This window comes from Borostomias antarcticus, assembly GCF_949987555.1.
Source record: "Borostomias antarcticus genome assembly, chromosome: 8".
Lineage (NCBI taxonomy): Eukaryota > Metazoa > Chordata > Actinopteri > Stomiiformes > Stomiidae > Borostomias > Borostomias antarcticus.
Window position 1 is genome coordinate 28,001,571 of NC_140241.1, and position 23,760 is coordinate 28,025,330.

At 43.6% G+C, this 23,760-nt stretch overlaps 1 protein-coding gene across 1 annotated transcript; it reads left to right on the forward strand.

The window, feature by feature from the left end:
* Positions 1–4,810: 4,810 nt before the first annotated feature.
* Positions 4,811–7,403, forward strand: zbtb7c (zinc finger and BTB domain containing 7C; the record flags this gene model as incomplete). Its single annotated transcript, XM_084442582.1, has 2 exons — positions 4,811–6,153; positions 6,773–7,403. The coding sequence occupies 2 exons, from the start codon at positions 4,811–4,813 to the stop codon at positions 7,401–7,403; spliced, it is 1,974 nt and encodes a 657-aa protein (XP_084298708.1).
* Positions 7,404–23,760: the final 16,357 nt, after the last annotated feature.

Genomic DNA, 23,760 nt, shown 5'->3' on the forward strand with positions numbered 1-23,760 from the left:
TCAGCCAGTGCACCTGTTCAGCATGTGTGTTCATGTGAGTGTTAGGGCTATTTGTTGTGAGTGTTGGTTGGTCGTGCTTGTTCCAGGTGCAAACACATTGACAGCAGCAGAGTATGGCAGCAGTCATAGTGTGACTCATGTAATTATTTGGGTAGCACTGTAGACACTGTCTAGAGAAAATTAGGGTGCCAAGTCTTAGTTTGCTATAAAAAAATAAATTAAAAAAAGGAGAGAGCAATGATCTGTGCCAACAGCATGGCAGGGTTTCAATTTTAAAGTCTTTTTGCTTTATTCTCATTTTAAATAGAGACATGTAGTTTCATAACATTTATTGAAGTAGAACACTTATGAGCTTGTGGAGAAGACTATAAAACTACTTGAACCATACATGTACTGAGATGTGTAAAGTATAATCTCTCTGTTATTTAGAAAGCAGAGTGACGACAGAATAAAAGCACGGCGGGTTTAAATTATTGTTTGTTTGTGCACTTGTTGTTAGCTGTCAGTCTTGCCACAAGTAGTTACAAAATACAAGGATTAGGTGTGCTAGGCTATGTCACAACTGTTTTCGTTGCTTACAGTACCTGAAGCGTTTTCAAAACGTCTCAGACGCCCAGGCCTGCCATGGACAAATATATTTTGAATTTCATTAACATAAGAAACTGGTCAAATAAGGTTATATAACTGCATACATGAAGTTAAGATATAATAAATATACCATAGTATTGTGAACTAAGGTATAACTTTTAATTCATGAAGAACTGACCATTATGAGGATATATTTAGAAGGAAGACATAACATATTTAGGAGATATTTAGTAAAGCAAACTAACCTTTTTATGCAACCTGTGTATTTTGGAGAAATAATTGAGGAAACAAAATTTGAGCAATGAATTGACAGTAAAAGTAGAATAACTAAGATCACTTTAGCGTGCCCACCAAAATCAGATAAACCTTGCTTTATATACTGTAGTAAAGAATAGATCAATAGGCTACAGAGGTATCTACTGTATACGATTTTTGCACAACTTTAATGTATTTTTTTAAAGGTACAATCCTCATCCCTCCATCTTTGTCGGAATGAAAGGATGAAGGGAGAGGGGTCAGGGGGAGATACTGGTCAGACAGTTGGGGAGCCAGGAGTCTTACCCTCCCAACCAGGAAGACAGTTTTGTCCAGAGACCGAGGCGCTCACCGCTGAGGTGTCCTGCTGCCCCACACAGCCTAACTGGGTGAGACAGATAAGGGTGTGAGGCTGCAGGCTCTGCTCAAGGCTAAAGAGATGACCCTCAAACACACTCCTCTATAGGACCGACTCGGTCTGTAGAATAAAGTCCATCTACTGTCTATACCACCTACTGTATGGTTTTCCTCCATTTCTCAACAGCGATCTGATACTGTAAAAAATATTTTCAATATTTGGAAATTATAATTTCCAAACTATTGCAAATAGTAGCCAGAGTCAAAATAGATATATAAAAGAAACACAGGCCCACTAACAGCAACATAAAAATCTGCTATGTTATCACACTGTATTTTCACATGCGCAATAAACATGACTATTTTACCCCATGTACCTGCTTATTTCAACAAAGCCAAAAAGGAATTTATTAGAATTTCCACCAAAATACTGAATAACTTACAATACTAATACTAATACTAAAAAGTATTGAATACAGTAGCTAGTAATTTAAGAAGCATCACAAATCAAAACTACTGTACATAAACCTTTAAGTCGTATCTCTCCCTCATCTATATCCAGGTACAGGAAGATGGCGTTGTGTGTTAACGTGTTGACTGCAGCAGTGTGTAAATGGTGTAAGTCTGTACATGTGTTCACAGTCCACTACATCTCTGATTCAGATGGAGCCGATTTCTGGATGATGGATCTGAGCTCAAACAGACTCCCACCCTGTTCTGAGCCACACAGAGAATCGTTTACTATAGATTGCTACGATCAGTTCATCTGTACCGAGAGGAGTGATCGTTTCCATTTGTCTGTTGCTGTGGTCACAGTGTCCAGCTCAGGCACATACAGTCCTGTCGACACACAAACCCGAGCCCAAGATCTTCCCCCTAACAGGGCCGAGAGCTGGGCGCCGGTGGCCCTCCCCGTCACTCAGTCGTCAGCCAAGGCGATGGTTGGGGACACAGCCTGCCCTATTAGACCCTGTCTAGCCTCTGTCCACAGGCACTAATGATCAGGCTGCCACCAGACCTATGCTGTGACACGTAGTGCTGGGGTGGGCATTTGTACCGCACCTGTCTGGTGAGGAGTGGTGGGCAGAGAATGGGGAGAAGAGGAACTGTTGTTATTCCATACAGTCCACTACATGGGGTTCATCTAGGCAATTCTTTTATTTCACTTTTTTATTTTAGATTTTGAATCGTCTCATTGGAACATCAGCGGTGTGGTTTATATTTATCCGCTCGCTCGGTCTAGAGAGATTAGTGAGATGCAAGACTATGACGTCAAATCTGAGATTTTATATAATGTACTCTTTTGACTTTCTGCTCACTCTCTGGATGATTTCACAGATGCTTTGATGTAGTCCTTTTTCTTAAGAACAGCGGATCAAAGCTTGACCAGAGCCAAATCACTGAGAGGGAGCGAGAGAGACTCTTTATCAGAGCCTTCAGCAGAGGTTGAGGGCTGCAGTCCCCACCCTGGCTTAAGGGTGGAGGGGAGGGAGGGAGGGAAAGGGTTAAGGCTGGCTGGGTGATGAAACGGCGCTCCAGGACCTCGCGGTGGGAAAGCTGTGCCCTCCTCCCCTCCCTGTCTATGTGGCATATCCTCCTCAGATCCTCCACATTGTAATTAGGGGCCGGGTTAGTGAGTTAGCGCTAGGGCTAGCCAGGGTGGGAGCAGGGGGGGAGGCGAGGGCAGGAGCACGTGTTCCCAGGGAGTGGGTGGGAGCCGCCGCGGCCTCCGCGTCCCTCCCAGACTCTCTCCACTCTTTCTCTTATCCTCTCTGTTGTTCTAAGCTCAGCGCTATTGTTTGACTTGGCTGGTCCCTCCAGGGAGGGGCGGCTGTTTGTTCAACCTGTTAGGGAACTTTTGGGGACATATGATCCTCTTTTCTTTTTTTTTCTTGTCGGGTGGAGATTCTCTCACCTCCCGCTCGCTGTCCTCGGCACTGAGCGCTGAGAGCAGAAAACAAGGGTTGAGGATTGTCTTTGGTGTTGCTATGGAAAGGCATCGGGACACAAACCCCCCCCCCCCCACCTCAACCCTAGCCTCAGCCTAGCCTAGGTAACCCTAGCCCAGCCTATAGCACAGTCTGTCTACTGTATCTGCGTCTGCCTCCTACTGTTACTGTGGTATATCCTTTGACGCTGCGCCCGATACTTACAGGATTATTGGGGGCACAGGTCAACATCGGCTGCATCCGGCTATTGACACTAGACATTTGACTGTAGATTGATGCACTGTACCGCAAGTGTATCGTCCTCACTGGGATGCTGCTCTTGCGCTTACCGCAAGACCAGGGGAAGTGTGAGAGTTGGACTACGTACTTGTAACCATCCACCTGTTGCCGTTCATACAGACAGCCCTGCACTTGAGCCCGTGCGACTGAACCAATACAATAATCTCATTCTTCTTGGCTCTTTGTTCCGCGCTGCCTATCAGACTGGTTACATCATGCAACAGTGAGCTTATATTTGTTACTTATGCCTCATATAGGCGTGTCCAGCCCGTAGAAACGGTATCAAATTGATAATCATAGCAACAGTTCCCTAGCAACAAGACCGAGAATACCACACATTTGACTGGTTACCGAGCATCATGTCACCTGGACGTGATCCGTAGGGACATCTCTGAGATAGTCTCGTACGACGGCGGAAAGAGTGAGGAAAACGTGGGCTACGATGTCAGTCATGGGCCACTTGGATGCAGTCAACAAGACATGAATGAGCATGAATGCTGCCAGTGCAGTTCTATCTCTCGTTCACTGAATCCACACATCAACACAACTGTTGAATAGGAGGTGTTTCTGGCCCCCTACAGAAATAAGTCTGTAAAATGGAGGAAGAATTATATACAGGGACAGTATCATAGAGGGTTAGGGTTAGGTCATAGTGTCATTTCTCTGGTGCCAATTATTGTAATATCATGTTCAGTGCAATTGTCTCAACGGTATGAAGTGCAAAGTAAATATTTTGGTATCGTGTGAAGAATCTGACTCCATTTGTCTTTTTCTGCTGTCTCTTGCATTTCTGACCACATCAAAAAAGAGTGAGCCAGTCAAATACACCTACGCTCCTTCTGAAGACAGACAGAGAGCAACTGACACTATCTGCACTCACCTTGCAGAGGAGAAACTATTCTGTAGGTTGAAATTCTACTGGATCATTACCTTATCATTGGTTATCGTTGGTTCATGTATAGTCACGAACCTACAGTTTATTTGGCGATGAAGTCACTTGCTCAGACACCCATGCGCACACACACACACACACACACACACACACACACACACACACACACACGCACACACATATTTTCTTAATTGTCTAATGTCCTCCTCTACACACCAAACTGTCCTTGTCTAACCCTAACCCTAGTCCTGTCTTGTGACATCGAGACTCCTACAGACCTAACTGTCCCTGTCTGTCGTCCTGTCTTGTGACATCGAGACTCCTACAGACCTAACTGTCCCTGTCTGTCGTCCTGTCTTGTGACATCGAGACGCCTACTGTACAGACCTAACATTGAGACGTCTACTGACCTAACATTGAGACGTCTACTGACCTACTGTAAACTGTCCCTGTGTGTCGTCTTGTGTTACAGCATCGAGCCAGCCAGAGCATGGCCCACAGAGAGGAGGACCTGATTGGGATCCCCTTCCCCAACCACAGCAGCGACGTCCTCTGCTGCCTCAACGAGCAGCGGCGCGACGGCCTCCTGTGCGACGTGGTACTCATCGTCCGCGACCAGGAGTACCGCACGCACCGCTCCGTCCTCGCCGCCTGCAGCCAGTACTTCAAGAAGCTCTTCACCGTGGCGACCGACGGCGGCGAGCACCACACCGCCGTCTATGAGATTGACTTTGTGGCGCCCGAGTCGCTGACGGCCATCCTGGAGTTCGCCTACACATCCACGCTGACGGTGACGGCGTCCAACGTGAAGGAGATCCTGAGCGCGGCGCGGATGCTGGAGATCCCCTGCATCATCAACGTGTGCCTGGAGATCATGGACACCGGAGGGGGAGGGGAGGGGGGAGGGGAGGAGGACGGGGAGGAGGAGGACGAGGAGGACGAGGACCTCGAGGGGGACGAGGACGACGAGGACGACGAAGAGGAGGAGGACGACATCGAGGAGGAGGCGGAGTCGAGGAAGGGCGAACTGGAGGACCACGAGGACGCCGCCAGCGAGAGGTCGACAAGGTCTTCGGAGAGTCGGGACGGGCCAACACCCCCGGAACGAGAGGAGAGCCCCCCCAGCACCTCCCAGTACCAGTCCCGGTCTCAGGGCCAGAGGGAGAGGACCTCTCAGGACATGTGTGGGAAGCCACAGGAGCAGGACAGCATGGAGAGCCGTGCCCTCAAGGACTTTTCCATCGAGTCGCTTCTTCAGGAAGGGTTGTACCCCAGAATGCCAGTCCTGGACAGGAGGTCCAGCTTCTCCCCGCTGCTGCCAGGGTTCTACCCACCCATGTGGGCCGCCGAGTTCCCGGGCTTCCCCCAACAGGTCCTGGAGCCTGGCCACCGCCACGCCCACCGCCCCCCGCACCCTCCCTACTCCACCCAGTCAGAGGCCCGTCCCCTGGACCTGGCCATCAAGAGGGAGGTCATCAAGGAGGAGCTGAAGGAAGAAGTCCTGCCTGGCCTGCTCCAAGGCGACTTCCTGAAGGACTTTGTGAGCTCGGGGCTTGGTGTGGTGGGGGTCGGGGGCGTGGAGGGTCACCTGGGGCAGGTGAAGGATGAGGCAGACTTCCGCTCTTACCTGGGCTTCCTGAGCGCCTCCCACCTGGGGGCGCTGTTCCCCCCCTGGCAGCTGGAGGAGGAGAGGAAGATGAAGCCCAAGGCCTCCCAGCAGTGCCCCATCTGTAACAAGGTGATCCAGGGGGCTGGGAAGCTCCCCAGACACATGAGGACCCACACTGGAGAGAAGCCTTACATGTGCACCATCTGCGAGGTGCGCTTCACCAGGTAGGAGGACTACAATCCCCACACCTCCACACAGGAAGTAGCATGATGATGCATGTAGACATACAGTACAGTACTGTATGTAACGCATGTAGCCTTGCTACTATACTATACTAGAATATACTAGTATATTCAATCTATGACATATTTTAACATTAGAGTATATGGTTGATACCTTTACATTTCATGTCGACAAAGCTGAAGGAACAGTATGATCTTCACCGTGGTCCTGGTGTTTGGATGTTATCTTTAGTTGTCTAATCTGAATACCACATGAGACCTTCAGGCTGGAAACCCCCGCATATGCACTTCTTTGTATTAGCAACCTCAATCCTGCTTCCTGTCTTTCTGCTGGCACGCTACACCTGTCAGACGCCAGCTCAGAGAATACCTACACTGTTTCTGTTCACTGCTGACACCTTGTACATTCTCCAAAAACACAGAATCACAATCATCTTAATCCGCACCACCACACAATTCTAAGAATTTGCTGTGGTTTTCCCTCACAAAACCATGCAAGACAGAACATGACAGGTTTACAGTACCGACAACACTGTCAGATGTTACTGTCTGCAAGACAAAAAGTGCAGACACTAAAAATCCCTTCTGTTCCCCCCCCTAGACAAGACAAACTGAAGATCCACATGAGGAAGCACACAGGCGAACGCCCCTACATCTGTCTCCACTGCAACTCCAAGTTCGTCCACAACTACGACCTGAAGAATCACCTGCGCATCCACACAGGGGTGCGGCCGTACCAGTGTGAGCACTGCTACAAGAGCTTCACGCGCTCAGACCACCTGCATCGCCACATCAAGAGGCAGAGCTGCCGCGTCTCGCGCCCTCGGCGGGGACGCAAGCCGGCCGCGTGGCGCACGGCCAACAACTTCCTATTACCCCCTCCTACAGCCGGCCACCACCTGGAGGATAAGGGTCTGTCTGGCGGCTGCAGGGTGGTGACCTCCTCCTCCTCCACCTCCCAGGGGGGCAAAGGTCACGGCGGAGCCGGGGAGATCCGTGGGTTAGGAGGTCGGAGTCTGGCCTACAAGGACAGTGGCAGCAGGGAGGGGAGGGGGGGTCGGCGGGGAGACAGGAAACACGTAGCGGAGGAGGCGGGGAGGCAGAGGGGCATGTTCACCTTCACCCTGACCGGGGACGAAGTGCTCAGCCACCCTCCGTTTTACTCTGCAACGCCGGACCCCTGGACCATGAGACTGGAGCGACTCCCACCCATCCCTGAACCTGCCAACTGAAGTCAGAAACACAGTTCTCTAGCCAACAATCTGCCCCTTCTGCTGGAGAAGGATAAGGCTGACAATTTGAGGGGAATTATGTCTTACAATATAAGCCTATTGGGTAATATCAAATACCACTGTTGGTACCAATTGTGCAACTGTTTGTTACAGGGCGTTTGGTAACCTTTTTCTGTAATCACACCTGATCAGTTGGAGATTTATGGAAGGGTTGGAGTGAGGTAGGACAACGCTGGTATACAGTGCTGTTGCTGAAATTCACTGAAGTTCTCCCGTCCTATACAAATAGCTCTTATATGACTATGATTCTGAGGAAAAAGAAATTACTTTAGATTTGTGATGTTTTGAAAAAGTATCAAGATGAACGATCAAATATTCTCAGGACATGATGTTTTGTCATGGTTTATCTTTGGATTATTGACTATAATGAATGTAAAACCTGTAATTAATTAGCAAAATAAAGCACAGCAACAGGTTCTGACCCGTATTTCAACACTGCAGAAAAAGACCTGAAAGAAAATCTTTCACAACATGATTTGTAAATTGTAAATGAATGAGCCATTAAAGAATTAAGAACATGTACAAACAGGGTAGTTTGACTCTCTAGTATTTGAACATCATCCAAAATAAAATGTAATATGAAAACAATCCACCTGGCATTTGAAAATCAGGACGTTTGAAAACTTTTCACCTTTGTATAGTCTAGTTCTAATCTAAGCTTTTGTCTGCACTAGTGTAAATATATAAAATAATGTCACAGATTTAACCATGGTGATATTTACTGATGTATTGATGATAAAAGTGGTATTGATCTTTAATAATTGAGAGCCCATCCAAAGATGTGGAGTTTGATATTTCACACACTTGAATAAGTCTTGTTTTATGCTTATGTGTTTCTTCAAAGGACCAAGATGTAAATTTGCAACAGATTGATTGCGCTTTAGCTGTATTACTGCTGGTGTTCGCTGCAGTAAGAAATTAAAAGGGGTTTTGCCCTATTTTCATATATTTGTTCTCCTCTGATTCATGTATAAATATTGTTATTCAGAATTGTTTGCATCGAAATGGGAAAATATTTTCTTTCTATTTATGCATATTTAAATGAGCCTTGGCTATATTTTGCAAATCTGTTTTATAAAGACACTACTTGTTGGAACTCGTTTTGGGTCTGAGGGTTAATTTCATCATTCAAAAATCACTAATACTGTGTGTGTGTGTGTGTGTGTACAGTAGGTGTGTACGTGTATATATATGTGTGTGTGTGTGTGTGTGTGTGTGTGTGTGTGTACATTTGATATTCAAATTTTAAAATGTCAATGAAAAAGAAACTCACCAGGGTTGGTGGTTCATTTAATTTCACTTCACACACAATTTAAAAAGTGCTTTAAAATTCCAGGCCAAGCAATGAAGACAATGAACACTACAAAATGAAATAAAAAACATTGTAATAATAAGCCTTCTCTAATTAAATAAAATTGTTACTATTTGAAATCAAAAGTCAGTACATTTCCTCTTGACTGAATTGAAAATGAATAGACCTGCAGGCCCCTTGCTCTGATCATGTCATAATTCTCTTCATATCATTTGTTTATCACCCATCAGCCCATTCTCCATCTGTGCCTATACTGACCTCTACTGGATAATAAACTGTACTACAGTCCTCTCGCTCTAAGCAGGGTTGGTGTCAATGTAGATTTTTGGAATTGGTTCCAATTCAATTCATGGAATTATTGGAATAGGAATTTAATTGAATTGAACGCAATCTCAGGAATTGGAATTGAAATTGCAGTGAATTTTATTGGGGACATTTTTCAACACATATGGAAGAAGAGGACAGCATTTCTTATTGATGAATATTGTGTTATGGTTCCCCAAAACATGGTCTATTTATCACAATACTCAAACAAACTATTTTAAACTTTGATTAGTATATGCCTGTACTTAGATTGTTTCCCTTGTGGCGCTTGATTCGCAAAAGCATTCTGGAAATGATGTTGGTATCTAACAACTAGGAAATGAATATCAAAACATTTGTTATCAGCATGCTTTTACAAGTTAGACACACTTTTAACTTAAGGCACAAATTTGATTACAATAATATAATTTACATAAGACTTCTTTGTGATTTACAAATAATTTTAAATAGAGCACACTGATAAAGCTTCAGGAGAGACACAGCTCTTAGCCTGCAGAGGGAGTTGCAGTATCACTACTGAGCACCGGACCTCACCACGTTACAGTCCTCCAGCTGGAAAACACCCGGTTCATGTGATATGCAATGAGCACTTCAAAATACAAGAGGTGCTTTAACACTCTACATTAGACTACACTATTATTGCAACTGGAAAATGTTTTATGTTCAGTTGATTTCGAATGAGATCAACTTAATGGCCTTTGGGGGTCCTTTATACATCAAAGCATCAAAGTTATTCTAAAGCATTATTCTAAAGCAATTTGAAGAATTGATTAATAAACTAGAGCAGCCGATGCAATTTCAAAGTATGCTAATGTCCTGTGAAATAATTATAATCTACCATTTATAGAATTATGGCACATTTTAAACTAAGACTATCCCCAGCCTAAAATAACCAACCACTGTTTTTGGGACAAAAGCAAGATGAATGCACAATAATAACACGTATTTCTGAACTAGAATCATGCGTTTCTCCCTATGAAACAAAGCAGATAGCATTATGAGGCCAGTACATCTGTTCGGGGGTGTTTTGGACCGACTATAGCTCTTAACCACATCCTTTCATGTGTGGAAGGCTAGGCTACTTTGAGCTGTTCTGAGAAGGGAGGGTCTGCCTTGAGGTTGGCTCTCAAACACAATCCTATTTACATGCATTATACTTTCATCCAGATTTTCACTGTTAGAATTAGGAAAATTGCTAGTTTGTATTTTTTTTTACCCTAATTGTTTTCAAACAACTGGTCAATTCTTTAAATCCAGATTATAAGGCCAAATAGTTTTTTCCCTACACAACTTGACAAATTCCGCAAACCTACCAACAATATAGTCTAAAGCCCCATTTTCCAAACAAAGCCATGTCTCACTTGTGCAGAATTAACTTGTCCAGACAGTTTGCTTTTATAGACAAGAATGCTATTTGTGGGCTTACACTTCTCCTTTGATGCGGTGAGAACAATACGGCTAGTCTGCTAAAACGGGTTAACAACCGAACCATCAGCACAGAACTACTGTACGGTTTCTCTGGGTGTATCTACAGTCTCAAAACTATCCTCTCCTTGTCTCAATATCTGCATTGAACTGACAATCCATGGCTGTGAGAGCAAATTGGTTCATGCCCCGGCCGCTTGGTGGCTTCCACCAGACCACCACCTCTATCTCGATGCAGTCTTTCACTTTTACGCAACTGGCGATCAATGTTGGTGTAGTCGCTGCCTATCCCGTAGCCTATAGGCGTAGCTCTGCTTTGCAGAAGCTGATAACTATTAGATAAACCGCATAGTCTAACACTAGAACGCAGTAGCTCGGGAGGTAGAGCAGCCAAAATAACCCACAATGAAAAACATGAACAGAAGCTGGATCAGGTGCAATGGTGTGTCACATGGCTGGCCCCCCTCAGGTTTTAATAACCCGAGGTCTCCTTAATTCAGAACTAGTAAAAGTTTTTTTTTTTTTTTTTTTTTTACAAACTCCAGGAAGTCAGAGTATGTAAGATTTTCATAAGACTTAAGACATTTAAATACCTCTATATTGCAAACAGAGTGATCAGAACTGTGTCTTTTTAGACCGCTGTTTCTACTACAACAAATGGAGCTGAGAATGCCTCATCCTATATAGAGACGTGGCCACACCTGGTTCAAAGCATGCAGGTGTGCTGAGAATCAATCAGTACGGCCTTATTTAGTGTGGGCATTCCCAAATCCACAAACTGATCGTGAAGCAGACTTCATTTACACTGACAATCTCCCCTCAGTGCTAGCTCGCAAATGTTACGTACTGTAGCTTTAAAGGATAAGTTCACTATTTTGGACTTAAGACCCTATTTGTGGTCTGTTTACTATGAATCTGACACAGACTATAATTTCATGGTTAACGCTAGTGCCATTAGCAGTGAGTTATTTTCTGATGTCCTTAATTGCTGTTATTGTAGCAACTTTGCACATTCTGTACATTATATTTTGCTTCAATTGTTTGTTTATTTGTAATTTATGTAGGCCTATTTTGTATTTATAAATGTATTGATATACTATATCTATATTTAGGGGTCCTACAGTAGTAGGAACCCTATTGTTATTGTTGGTATTTTCTTCTTCTTCATTGACTATTATGTTTTTCCTGGAAATGGTCAAATAACTCAAAAAGTCCTTGACCAAAAATGCTCAAAATGCCGCATGCTGAAACAAGAGGCCTAGAAACCTAGAAATCTAGAAACTAGAGTAAATATGCCAGAAATAATTACCATGATTCATTCATACTGTAGGTGGTGCTATAGTAACTGATTCTAAACGCAAATTTCTAAAAACGAAAATGTATGAAACATGGTATACTTATTATGCCTTTACTCATGGGGAACAAATTTGCCTCAAGAAACTAGGAATGCAAACAATTAATCGAAAATCGATTAATTGATCCATAAGGATTTGTCAGCGAAAATGCCTTTACGGCGCTCCTCTGTTCCGTCATCTTATTAAACCCGCCCCATATCTGATAAATGATTGTGATTGACATGAACACATTTCTGTTCAAGCGGATTGCGTTAGAACTGTTGGATGTCCAGACTGCGTAGTGAAATCGAATGTGAGCTTGCGAGATCAGGCTGGCGATGCCAGGCTAAATTTCCCTGTCCCATCGTAAAAAGTTTAATTATCCTACTTTACAACACAGAACAGACTTTTTTGTTTTCATAAACAGACGCTGGAAATAGACTTCCCAGAGGCAAAAACATCAACTTATTTCGGTTGACTTATTACTATTAATTGTTTATAGTCTGATGCAAACATGTGTGCTTGTCATTTGTTTAATAGCCTATTAGATATTCAGTATGTGAAAGCCCCTGTTTTTTTGCATTTTTGGTAGGCCATTGCTGTGAGTCATTCCGAGTAGGCCAGCCTATGCTGATATTTGCCAACACAACAAACACTGGAAATAGCCTGTCTAATGTGTGGACATAGACATCTGTTGTTTTTACTTACTTGTTTGTACATTGCTGAAAATGCCTAAATTGGAAAAATGTGAACCTGAATGCAATGCTATTTAGTCCACAACACAAAGCCTAGCTAATGTTGGCCTAAAAAGTTACCAACTTCAGAAGGCATAGACTAAACTGTGGTTATATTACTTATGTAGCTAGCCACAGCAACCGAAAATATTTTCATTTCATCATCTCTCACTCCCAGTCAGAAAATGTCCACTAGCTGTGATGCTAATTTTCACTATGAGTTAACTCCATTGACTTATGCTAAAAACGTTAGCGAACTAAAAGTCCGCTATTTATGGCATTCTTTATTTGGGTGGGGGGGGGGGGTCTTTCAGGAGGGGCGGGAGGTCCCTTTGGGGGACAGGCCGCCCCTCCAAGGCAATGGTAAGGGAAATACTGGCAGTTTTTATCACGACCAGAAGGGCCGCCAAAGTGCAAAGTTATCTATGTCAGTTTCATCATCTCCAAAGACCAGGGCCGCCTTTCCCAGTTAAGATGGACCTTGGCGATCTATGACACTTCTTAAGGTATACCTTGGCGAAGGAACAGTTTTTGGTAACGCTTTATAATACAAGTGAAAATACCAACATCCACACTCTCACACTGTTGTGGTGCTGGGAGTAAATCCCCTTAAAAGTTTCAAATGAAGAATAATGTACTCCCGCACACACTTTTTCTCTGCTTTTTAATCAGTCAACGTTTCGGTTTCTTACAGTTGAAAATCTGTCCTGATGAAGGTAGAAACCGAAACGCTGACTGATTAAAAAGCAGAGAAAAAGTGTGTGCCTTATTACACCAAAGTTATCTCGGTGAGTCAAACATCTTATAATATGCCGTAAATAAGGTCCAGGTTGTCGAAAAAGAGCCTTCTCCTTTAATTTATCAGACATTATTTCATGTCATTTCAATTCACAGCTATTTCAGTGGCATGACTAGCTTCCGTCCTACCAGTCCTGAACAGAAACAAGCCAGCCACGCACATAAGCCAGGCTGCACCTGGCCTGGTTGTACATAGGGCTTCCTTGCAAAGAAGATATTTGTCTTAGTGGGACTCCCTGAATAAATAAAGGTTGAAAAGAAACATAAATACAGATTGAGGAGGCAAGGACAGGAAACTAAATCATACAATTGGGATGCATCCTCTAACATCCTAATTGAGGCCTCTCCGGGCAGTACTTCCTGTTCAGCGACCTTTCACCTTTTGGCCTTTCTATTCTGCTGGGCCTCACATCCTCTTCCCAGGTACTGCAGGACAATACCATCTATCATGCTTCCTATGATCCTGTCAAGATGGCTGCTAAAAGAAGGAAGCGTCAGAGATGTCATGAATTCACATACTCTCCGGAACTACTGTTACACTGAGAGCCAAGGGAAGCTGAAAAGTGTCTCCATGTACTATTGCCACGTGTGATGTACAGTATCTGATGCTTCCTTCTTTATACAGTGTGTTCTTTGCTGGTACTGGGCTGGTACCAGTGTCATTCACGTGTGACTTCCTCTGAGGAAGTTGCATTACAATGTGCCCTGGCCAGAGATGAGGGTAGAGGCCATTTTTAGACAAGTGTCTGACGTTCTCGCTGGGGGGTTCTCTACAATGTCACTGAGGAAACGTTCTCGCTGGGGGGTTCTCGCTGGGGGGTTCTCTACGATGTCACCGAGGAAACGTTCTCGCTGGGGGGTTCTCTACGATGTCACCGAGGAAACGGCAGACAATGGATTCATCAGAGACTCATAGGAGGTTTCAGCAACAATTTTTAAAGCCTGTATCCACATATCCAAAGTCTACATCAGTACAGTATCCACACATCCACAGTCTACACCAGTATCCACACATCCACAGTCTACACCAATATATACACATCCACAGTCTACACCAGTATCTACACATCCACAGTCTACACCAGTATCCACACATCCACAGTCTACACCAGTATCTACACATCCACAGTCTACACCAGTATCTACACATCCACAGTCTACACCAGTATCCACACATCCACAGTCTACACCAGTATCTACACATCCACAGTCTACACCAGTATTCACACATCCACAGTCTACACCAGTATCTACACCAGTATCTACACATCCACAGTCTACACCAGTACAGTATCCACACATCCACAGTCTACACCAGTATCCACACATCCACAGTCTACACCAGTATCTACACATCCACAGTCTACACCAGTATCTACACATCCACAGTCTGCGGTATACCCTTTGAACCACTTGCGCGACCACTGATTATACCACATATTACCATGGCACACACATTGCATATATAAAACATTGCACATATATCACACGACACTCTGCACACACACTGTAAGTATGCTCACCACACTGTACATGTTGCATATTTTGCACATCCACAGTCTACACCAGTATTCACACATATACAGTCTACACCAGTATTCACACATATACAGTCTACACCAGTATTCACGCATATACAGTCTACACCAGTATTCACGCATATACAGTCTACACCAGTATTCACACATATACAGTCTACACCAGTATTCACACATATAGTCTACACCAGTATTCACACATATACAGTCTACACCAGTATTCACACATATACAGTCTACACCAGTATTCACACATATACAGTCTACACCAGTATTCCCACATATACAGTCTACACCAGTATTCACACATATACAGTCTACACCAGTATTCACACATATACAGTCTACACCAGTATTCACACATATACAGTGCAGTCTACACCAGTACGGTCCACAGTCTACAGCACTACTGTATGGGTTACAGAAAAATAAACAGTGTTGGCCACCGAGTGGTATTATTTCTGATCTGCAGATTCTTTATTACGTTACACTTTCTGTTAGGTTCTATCTTTTTTGATGTGATCACATCTTGCGGATGTTGAATAGTGGATCAGGTCAAGGGCTCCCTATGGGATGTAGGCTACAGTGCTTTTTGCAAGGCTAGCAAAGGAGTGATGAAAGAGCTTTGCATTTACCAGTGTATTGATTAGACCTGAAATTCTGATGGGAAGCAAAAGCAGAGTCCATAAGGCCATAAGGATTCATTACTGCCTAAATAGGGATCAATTGTAAGACAATTTCCTGTCCCGGCTCAGCACAAGTATTACGTCGCTTTGGATAAAAGCGTCTGCTAAATGATTCAAATGTAAAATGTAAAAGTAGGCTGTCGCAAAACAGTAAAGTACTGTAATACACCACTCCTTTCATTACTCTTTCTTGTTACTTGAAGTCCTCAGTATTGAATGGAACAATGAATAAAAGCATTTTTGGGGGATACAGAACAGAGGCTATTCTACTACTGTTTTGGGAGGAAACTGTGATCCACCTTACAGTTTATAAATATAACATATAAAATGCAGATGCATAATAGTCTATTACACAGACATTACGTCCACAGCCAGACATATGTGCTGACCCTAGTTATCCTGTCTCTGTTTCTCTGTCCGTCTGTCTGCCTGACTCACTGCCAGGGCAGGAAGGCACCAGTGACAACAGGAGCTCCTATGAAATATGTATGGAAGACTGGGAGTGAATGGACTACAGTACTACTGTCTCCTCACAGGGAAGGGGCTTTACTGTACATGACTCAATTTCTAACAACAATTAGTACCATGTCCATGGAGATGTCAGTGACAACAGTAGCCTTCTTAGTTCACAGTGGATGGTTCCAAATCTGGAACAAGCACGTCACATCCAACTAATCCTATTACATGTTAATAATGCTGATGTTCATATTGGAAAATGATAGTACTGTAGGGAATTATAAGAATGATGTGCAACAATATCTCTTACTGACTGCACAACAGTGCGCCATTTATTTTCTTAGCCAACACAACACTATAAACCAGAAGCAGTACAACATAAACATCCATGGAGGGAAACACATGAAGCCAATATTGTTAGGTCCACAGCCAGGGGTGAATTAGCAAACTAGCTAAAGGAGTCTGCTACACACGTACCCCCAGAATTCACCCTGTCCGCTGGTGGGCGTGTGTATGTGTGTGGGGGGGGGCTGGGGCACAAGTCCACGTGAGTTGGTTTGAGACGGTCAACCGAAACGCCAATCGGCAATCGTTTATTACTGTCCAATCAGAGGCAGAGCCCAGGTATTTGAAGTCCTCAACCTGCTTCAGAGCAGTACCTTCAGCTGTCATTAGGGGCAGATGTTCCAAGGTGTTGTAAGTGATTACCTCAGTTTTCTTGGTGTTCAGTCCAAGACCCACCTTGGCACATTCCTTTTCCACTCTGGTCAGGAGCTCTTGTACTTGCCTCACATGATTAGATATCAGGCTGATGTCGTCAGCGTAGTCTAGGTTGGTTAGGACTACAGCGGGATACCTTCTCGACCCTCCTCCCTTCCCTGGATTGCCTGCCTCAGTCTGTAGGCCAGAACTGTTATAAAGAGGAAGAGTACGAGGGAATCCCCTTGTAACACTCCCATCATGATGTCAAAATCCTTGCTGTTGCCATCCGGCGTCACAACCCTTGCCCTTCTGTTCAAATACATGGTCCCTATGGCCCAAAGTAAATTGGGGGGAACACCATAGGCCTCTGTGTATTGAGTAAAATGCCTTTTTGAAATCAATAAAACAGCACAGCTGTGATCCTCCTTAGGGCCAAGATCTGAGTTACTGTGGACCTCCCATCTCGAAAGTCATTCTGGTTCTCTCTCAAGTGTAGGTCGATGGTGCTCTGCAGCCTGTTACGTATCATGCGATGGATCTTTGCAATGATACAGGTCAGGCTGATGCTGCGATAGTTGTCCGGCTTTGAGAGATCCCCAGATTTAGGCACTGAGGATGTTGGAGAGAGACCATGCTGTATATCACGCTTGTTATTTTTCATTAGGGCAAGGTTGCAGATGTCCAAGATTATGTCATCAAGGTCAAGGTTCTTAAAGACCTCTGGGGGAATGCCCAGCACTCTTTCCCTGCTTCAGAGTGGATTTCACCATGGTGAAAAGTCAGGTGGGCTGAAAAGTCATGGATGGTTGGGAATGGGTAGCAGTCAGGTGTCATTGCGTCGCTGAGACAGTGGTTATCGCCACAAAGGTGCCAACCGAAGGCTTAGGAGCGATGTGGGGTGAGGCCCACAGGCTGCAGGAGCAGTGAATGATGCTGAGGCGCTCCAAGTTCTCAAACTCCACCTTAGTGACGGAGAGTTTGGCAGGGTCGATGCGTTGGGCCACCCCGTGCTTGGTGGTGGATGATGAGGATGAGTGAAGTCCGGGAAGGTAAGCTGAGTGAGGTCCAGGAACTCGGCGAGGAAGCTGAGGAATTCCGCCAAGTGCACACACGTGTGAATGTGAGTTGACCAAATGGTGGTATTTTAGCCCCAGGCTAAGGGAGTGAGACTGGCACAATCCTGGGGCATTCCAAAGTGGGCTAACCCTAACTTTAGCCTAGGGCTTGCTGGCACTACTCCGGAGCAGGGTTAGCCCCAAGTTTGTGGGGTTATCTCCTGAAAATCGACTAAACATAGGGCTAAAAGGTGCCGGTGTGAAACGGAGCTAAAGTAAATAATGGACTTTGTGTCATGTTTTTGTTGTCAAATGACACTTCTTCATCACATCATTAAAGTAGGCGCTATACTACTAGCCAAAATCATTGTAACTACACCACTAACAGCAACATCATAGCTATAACAACAATAATATGTCTGGAAATGATTTAAAAGTATTTAATTGGTCGCAAAAACATTTACATTTTAAACTTTTATTTTGAAAAGTGCAACACCGGGACTAGCTCGTTTTGACAGCATTGAATATTAGCCAATCACGACCTTCACTGGGCTTCACTGGCACTTCACTTGTAAAGCACGGTTAACGTTACCCTTTCACCAGCTTTGAGTTTGAGGATGATTTGGATGAGGTCATTGTCTCTCAGTCATGCAGGTAAAATAGAAAACTTTATGAAATTTGACAATGGATACAATTAAATCAACAAGCAACCACAGCTAATTATACAGTTAGGTCCATAAATATTTGGACAGTGACACAATTTTAATTTTGGCTCTGTACACCACCATAATGGATTTTAATTTGAAAGGATATGTGGTCCGCCCCTTTTTAAGGGACCAAAAGTAATTGGACAATTGGCTGCTCAGCTGTTCCATGGCCAAGTGTGTGTTATCCCCTCGTTATTTCATTTACAAGAAGCAGATAAAAGGTATAGAGTTCATTTCAAGTGTGATACTTGCATGTGGAATCTGTTGCTGTCAACTCTCAATATGAAATCGAAAGAGCTGTCACTATCAGTGAAACAAGTCATCATTAGGTGGAAAAATCAAAACAAACCCATCAGAGAGATAGCAAAAACATGGTGTAGCTGTGGCCAAATCTACTGTTTGGTACATTATTTAAAAGAAAGAACGCACTGGTGAGCTCAGCAACACCAAAAGTCCCGGAAGACAGAAAACAACTGTGGTGGTTGACAGAAGAATTATTTCCTTGGTGAAGAAAGACCCCTTCACAACAGCTGGCCAGATCAAGAATACTCCTCAGGAGGTAGGCGTATCTGTGCTTAAGTCAACAATCAAGAGAATGAGACTTAAACAGAGTAAATACAGAGGGTTCACCACAAGATGTAAACCATTGGTGAGTCTCAAAAACAGGAAGACCAGATTATAGTTTGCCAAAACATCAACAAAAAAAGCCTGTATAGTTCTGGAACAACATCCTATGGACAGATGAGACAAAGATCAACTTGTACCAGAATGATAGGAAGAGAAGAGTATGGCGAAGGGAAGGAACTGCTTATGATCCAAAGCCTACATCAGTGAAGGATGATGGATTAGTGTTATGGCATAGGCATGTATGGCTGCCAATGGAACTGATTCCCTTGTATTTATTGATGATGTGAACGCTGACCAAAGCAACAGGATGAATTCTGAAGTGTTCGGGCAATATTATCTGCTCATATTCAGCCAAATCCTTCAGAACTCATTAGATGGCGCTTCACAGTGCAGATGGACAATGATCCGAAGCATGCTGCGAAAGCAACCAAAGAGTTTTTCAAGGCAAAGAAGTGGAATGTTCCACAATGGCCAATTCATTCACCTGACCTGAATCCAATTGAGCATGCATTTCACTTTCTGAAGACAAAACTGAAGGGAAACTGCCCACAGAACAAGCAAGAACTGAAGACAGTTGCAGTAGAGACCTGGTAGAGCATCACCAGGGACGAAACCCAGCATCTGGTGATGTCTATGGGTTCCAGACATCAGGCTGCCATTGACAGCAAAGGATTTTCAACCAAATATTAAAAATATCAATTTGGTTTATAATTATGTTTGTTTGTCCAACTACTTTTGGTCCCTGAAAAAGGGGGTACCAAATATTAAAAAAATTGTAATTCCTACACCGTTCACTTGATTTGGATGTAAATACCCTCAAATTAAAGCTGAAAGTAAAGCACATACTGAATGTTTCATTTCAAATCCAGTGTGGTGGTGTACAGAGCCAAAATGATGAAAAATGTGTTAATGTCCAAATATGTATTACTTTAAAAAAAATATATACATCTTGTATCATCTTATCAGGAGAATGCTGGTACGAACAGGGATGAGGCAGGTGAGGAAGCAGTGGCTGTTGAAGGAGGAGCCAGCGGAGAGAGTGAAGTGAGGTCTTAAATTGATGAGTGATGAGTATGTGAAAGTTTGTGCCTTTTATCAAGCATTTGCACATACAGATGAGGTAGAATACAAATGTTATCTTATCAGGAGAACCCAGACGATGCAATGGAAGAGACAAGGTGTGAGGTGAGGTTTTAAAATGGATTCCTTAAACCCAGAAAGGAGAACAAACAAGGAATGAAGGTTGAGTTGCTGCCCATTCAATGCCAGTTTCTCAGGTCAATAAACATAAATAATACAAGTTTCTCATGAGCCTTTTTAGTCAGTTTTCAAGCAGCTATTCAGCTCTGTGACTTCAGTGGCAGAGACCCATCTCGCTCTGATTTCATGACTTAGTTTTAAAATGGGCTACCTGGAGCTTTACTTAGACATGCACCACTGCAGCCATATTATATTTTTAGAAGCAGGAAGGCAGCAGCAGGGTTGAGATGAGAGGAGAGGAAGATATGGGGCCTGAGGTGAGGTCTTAAAAAAGGGATGATGATGACATGTTTTCTTCTGCTGTAAACAGAAATGTCAGTATATGAGCATTTCTGCATCTGCAAATAAGTGGTTTGAAATTCTAAAAATGAATGGTTCAGTCAAAATCTGATTAAATATGTAGACTTAACGAATGGTTAAGTCCGGTACTGATACTATAGATTATTTTTTAGAGTAACTGTGTATGGTGTTCTCTGAAAAGATGTGTAATCTGTAATTCTGTGTTGTAATTAGGTGGGCTAGCTTGCAGAAGCTGGCCCAATTTGTGATATTCCCATCGTAACTATGGGAATATTAAATACTAAATTTTGGTTCTGTTCGTGAAGCAGCAGTACGACCAAAACCTTTTACTGCTTTCCCTTAATCTGTTGAGGAGAAGAAGGGATTGTGACGGGATCCACTAACGGTAGCGGGTCATTTACCACTCATCTCGGGGGCATCACTGTACATCCCCCCGAGGTAAACACTCAACAACACATTCTTTTCTTTCCATTTATTGTAGAAAATATAACTACAAAAGTGTAATTGCATCAAGGTCGTATGCACACATTATAGGTCTGCATAAAAAAATATATCAATTTGTCAAAAATGTTGATTAAGTTGCATAGAACACTCACAGATCATCTTATCGTGCGCTATGTACGTAATCAAACTTTATTATGACTCAGCAGCAAACTGTCAAAATGTTGGACAGACAGAAATAATAGTGCAATAGTTGTGGGTGTGAATTGTGTTGCAGAAATAACCACCATGGGAAACTGCTGGGTTCGTTCTCATAACTTTAGTGATGCATCATCGAAATATAGCCTACATGCGGCAGAAAATAGGCATTTGTGGCCGTTGGGCGTCAGGAGCTGCTTGCTGTACCTGGAAAGGACGAACGTTGGTTCCCTTTCATATTCCTACAAGTAGCCTAGGCTACTCTTGTCTACTCTGGTGAAAACATGAAGATCTTAAATATAATATATCTGCTGTAGCTAGGTTAGCTAGCCACTCCAGACTTTCAAGACTCCAATAAAACCATCAATATCTAAAAGTAATTGCAGTGATATGGTGTAAAACTTGACTAAAATGAAATAGTTTGGGAGAGCTACTAACAGAGCAAAACATTCAGACAACTCTAGGTCGTCTTCGGATGAAACCTCAATCGGCGTTTCCAGTCATCTTTATTAGGGTGCAGGACAGGACTGGACAGTGCAAAGACAGGACAGTGCAAATACAAAATACAATTGAGTCCGTATCCATACATAATCTACACCAATGACTGCCGCAGCCTGGATCAAAACATTTCTTCAGATATTGATGACACAGCAATACTAGCCCTCCTTAATGACTCACCGTCACCGCCGCACCAATATCTATCACTCGTTAGCCTGACAGACTGAGTTGTCATTTCAGTTTCACTTCATTATTCAGTGTGAACAATGCAGCCAGACGGGTGTTGCCGAAGAGGGAGTCCTCAGCGATTAGTTCATCCCCTAACCAATCACATTGCGCCGTTTAATTCCGTCATTGCATTCAAAGGACGCTTATTGGCCTGGTTGGAATTCCAACCAAGAAATCATTCTGGACGAGAGCCTTTCCATACCCTAAATAGGATTTTGAAAATTAAGGCATGTGATTCAGGGCCAGGCTAATCACTAATTTCACTAACTGGTGGAATAGAAACCTCCTGGACCTTAATGCTTCCATCCGTGTCAGCACGAGAGACAAACAGTGTGAGACCAGAAGGTCTACTGATCACAATGAACTGGGAGGGGAAAGGGGTCTTGATGCTTGAGAAATATGTCGACCCAATGCTCACAGTTTGCCTCAGCAGAGTTCAGTGCTGACTTCCATTTCGATCTCAATTCCTTTGCTTTCTCACATTCTTTGGTCTGACCGATCTGACCGATCTGCGGTACAGGTTCTAATATCTTTACAAAGGCAGTACAACACCAACCAACGCTGCTCACAACGCCAGACAAATATTTATCATTTATATTTGACATTATAGACTTCTCATACTTCTCAATCATTCTGTCACAGCCACAGCTTCAATTTTCTCCGGGTTCTCATTAAATCTGCATGCAGAAATGAACTCAGTCTGTGTAGCTGAGCAGTGGATCTCCACAAGGACATCCTCGTTGCTATTTAGGCACGTTCACCCCTGGTCTCCAACGGGCAGTAGATGAGTGACCGCTTTCAAAACAAAACTAGCGCCTTGAGACTAAATCTTTTCTCTGTTACTGTTGGATTTGTTTCAATGTCTGCTGTGGTTTGGCCTTGAACCACACAGCCCTGCAGCGCGTAGGCTTGCTTCCCCATTACACAGCGCATTAAGAATACCAAGGCTAAAGCACACGGTATTGACCATATACCATACAGACCCTGTCATCAGTGATTTAATACATGAGTAAGGGGCAAGGGGGAAGCTGGTGAGTGAAGATATTTATCAAACTGTTAAAATAAATCAATAAGCATGGGCTAATGTACACGGGAGCTGGATCACAAACACTTGAGACCTCTTCTTTATGAAGCAGAGTAGCCTAGAGGAGCTGCAGGGCAAAAATGATCTTGTAATTATTACCGAGTTGTTTTTAGTCTGTACATTTGCTCATGTAGCCTACTATATCACCTATATCACTCTGAATACCCTATTCAGACATGCACATGTAATGGGTTTAATACAGATATAAAACTATAAAGCCACAAACCTCTGCCTCTCTATCTGTGTCTATCTGTCTGTCTGTCTCTCTCTTTCACGATTATCACGAGAAACAGGCACTGTATGAAGTTAACATTCGGCATGTGTGTTGCTTGCTCAGGAAGTGCAGTGTCGACTGTGAACTTATATGAATCAGCAGTTCTCGAGAAAGCTGCAAAAAATATGCCCGCTTCATATAGGGGCACTGCTTTGTGGTGGACGTCACAGTAGCTAAGCTACTATAGCTAGTCAACTTCCCTTCAACAGTGTGTGTGTGTGTGTGTGTGTATGTGTGTGTGTGTGTGCAGTCAGTGCTTGCTAAAAGCTACAACTCAACACTGTAGGCCAGAGTACATCTGACTTCTCTTTCTCCT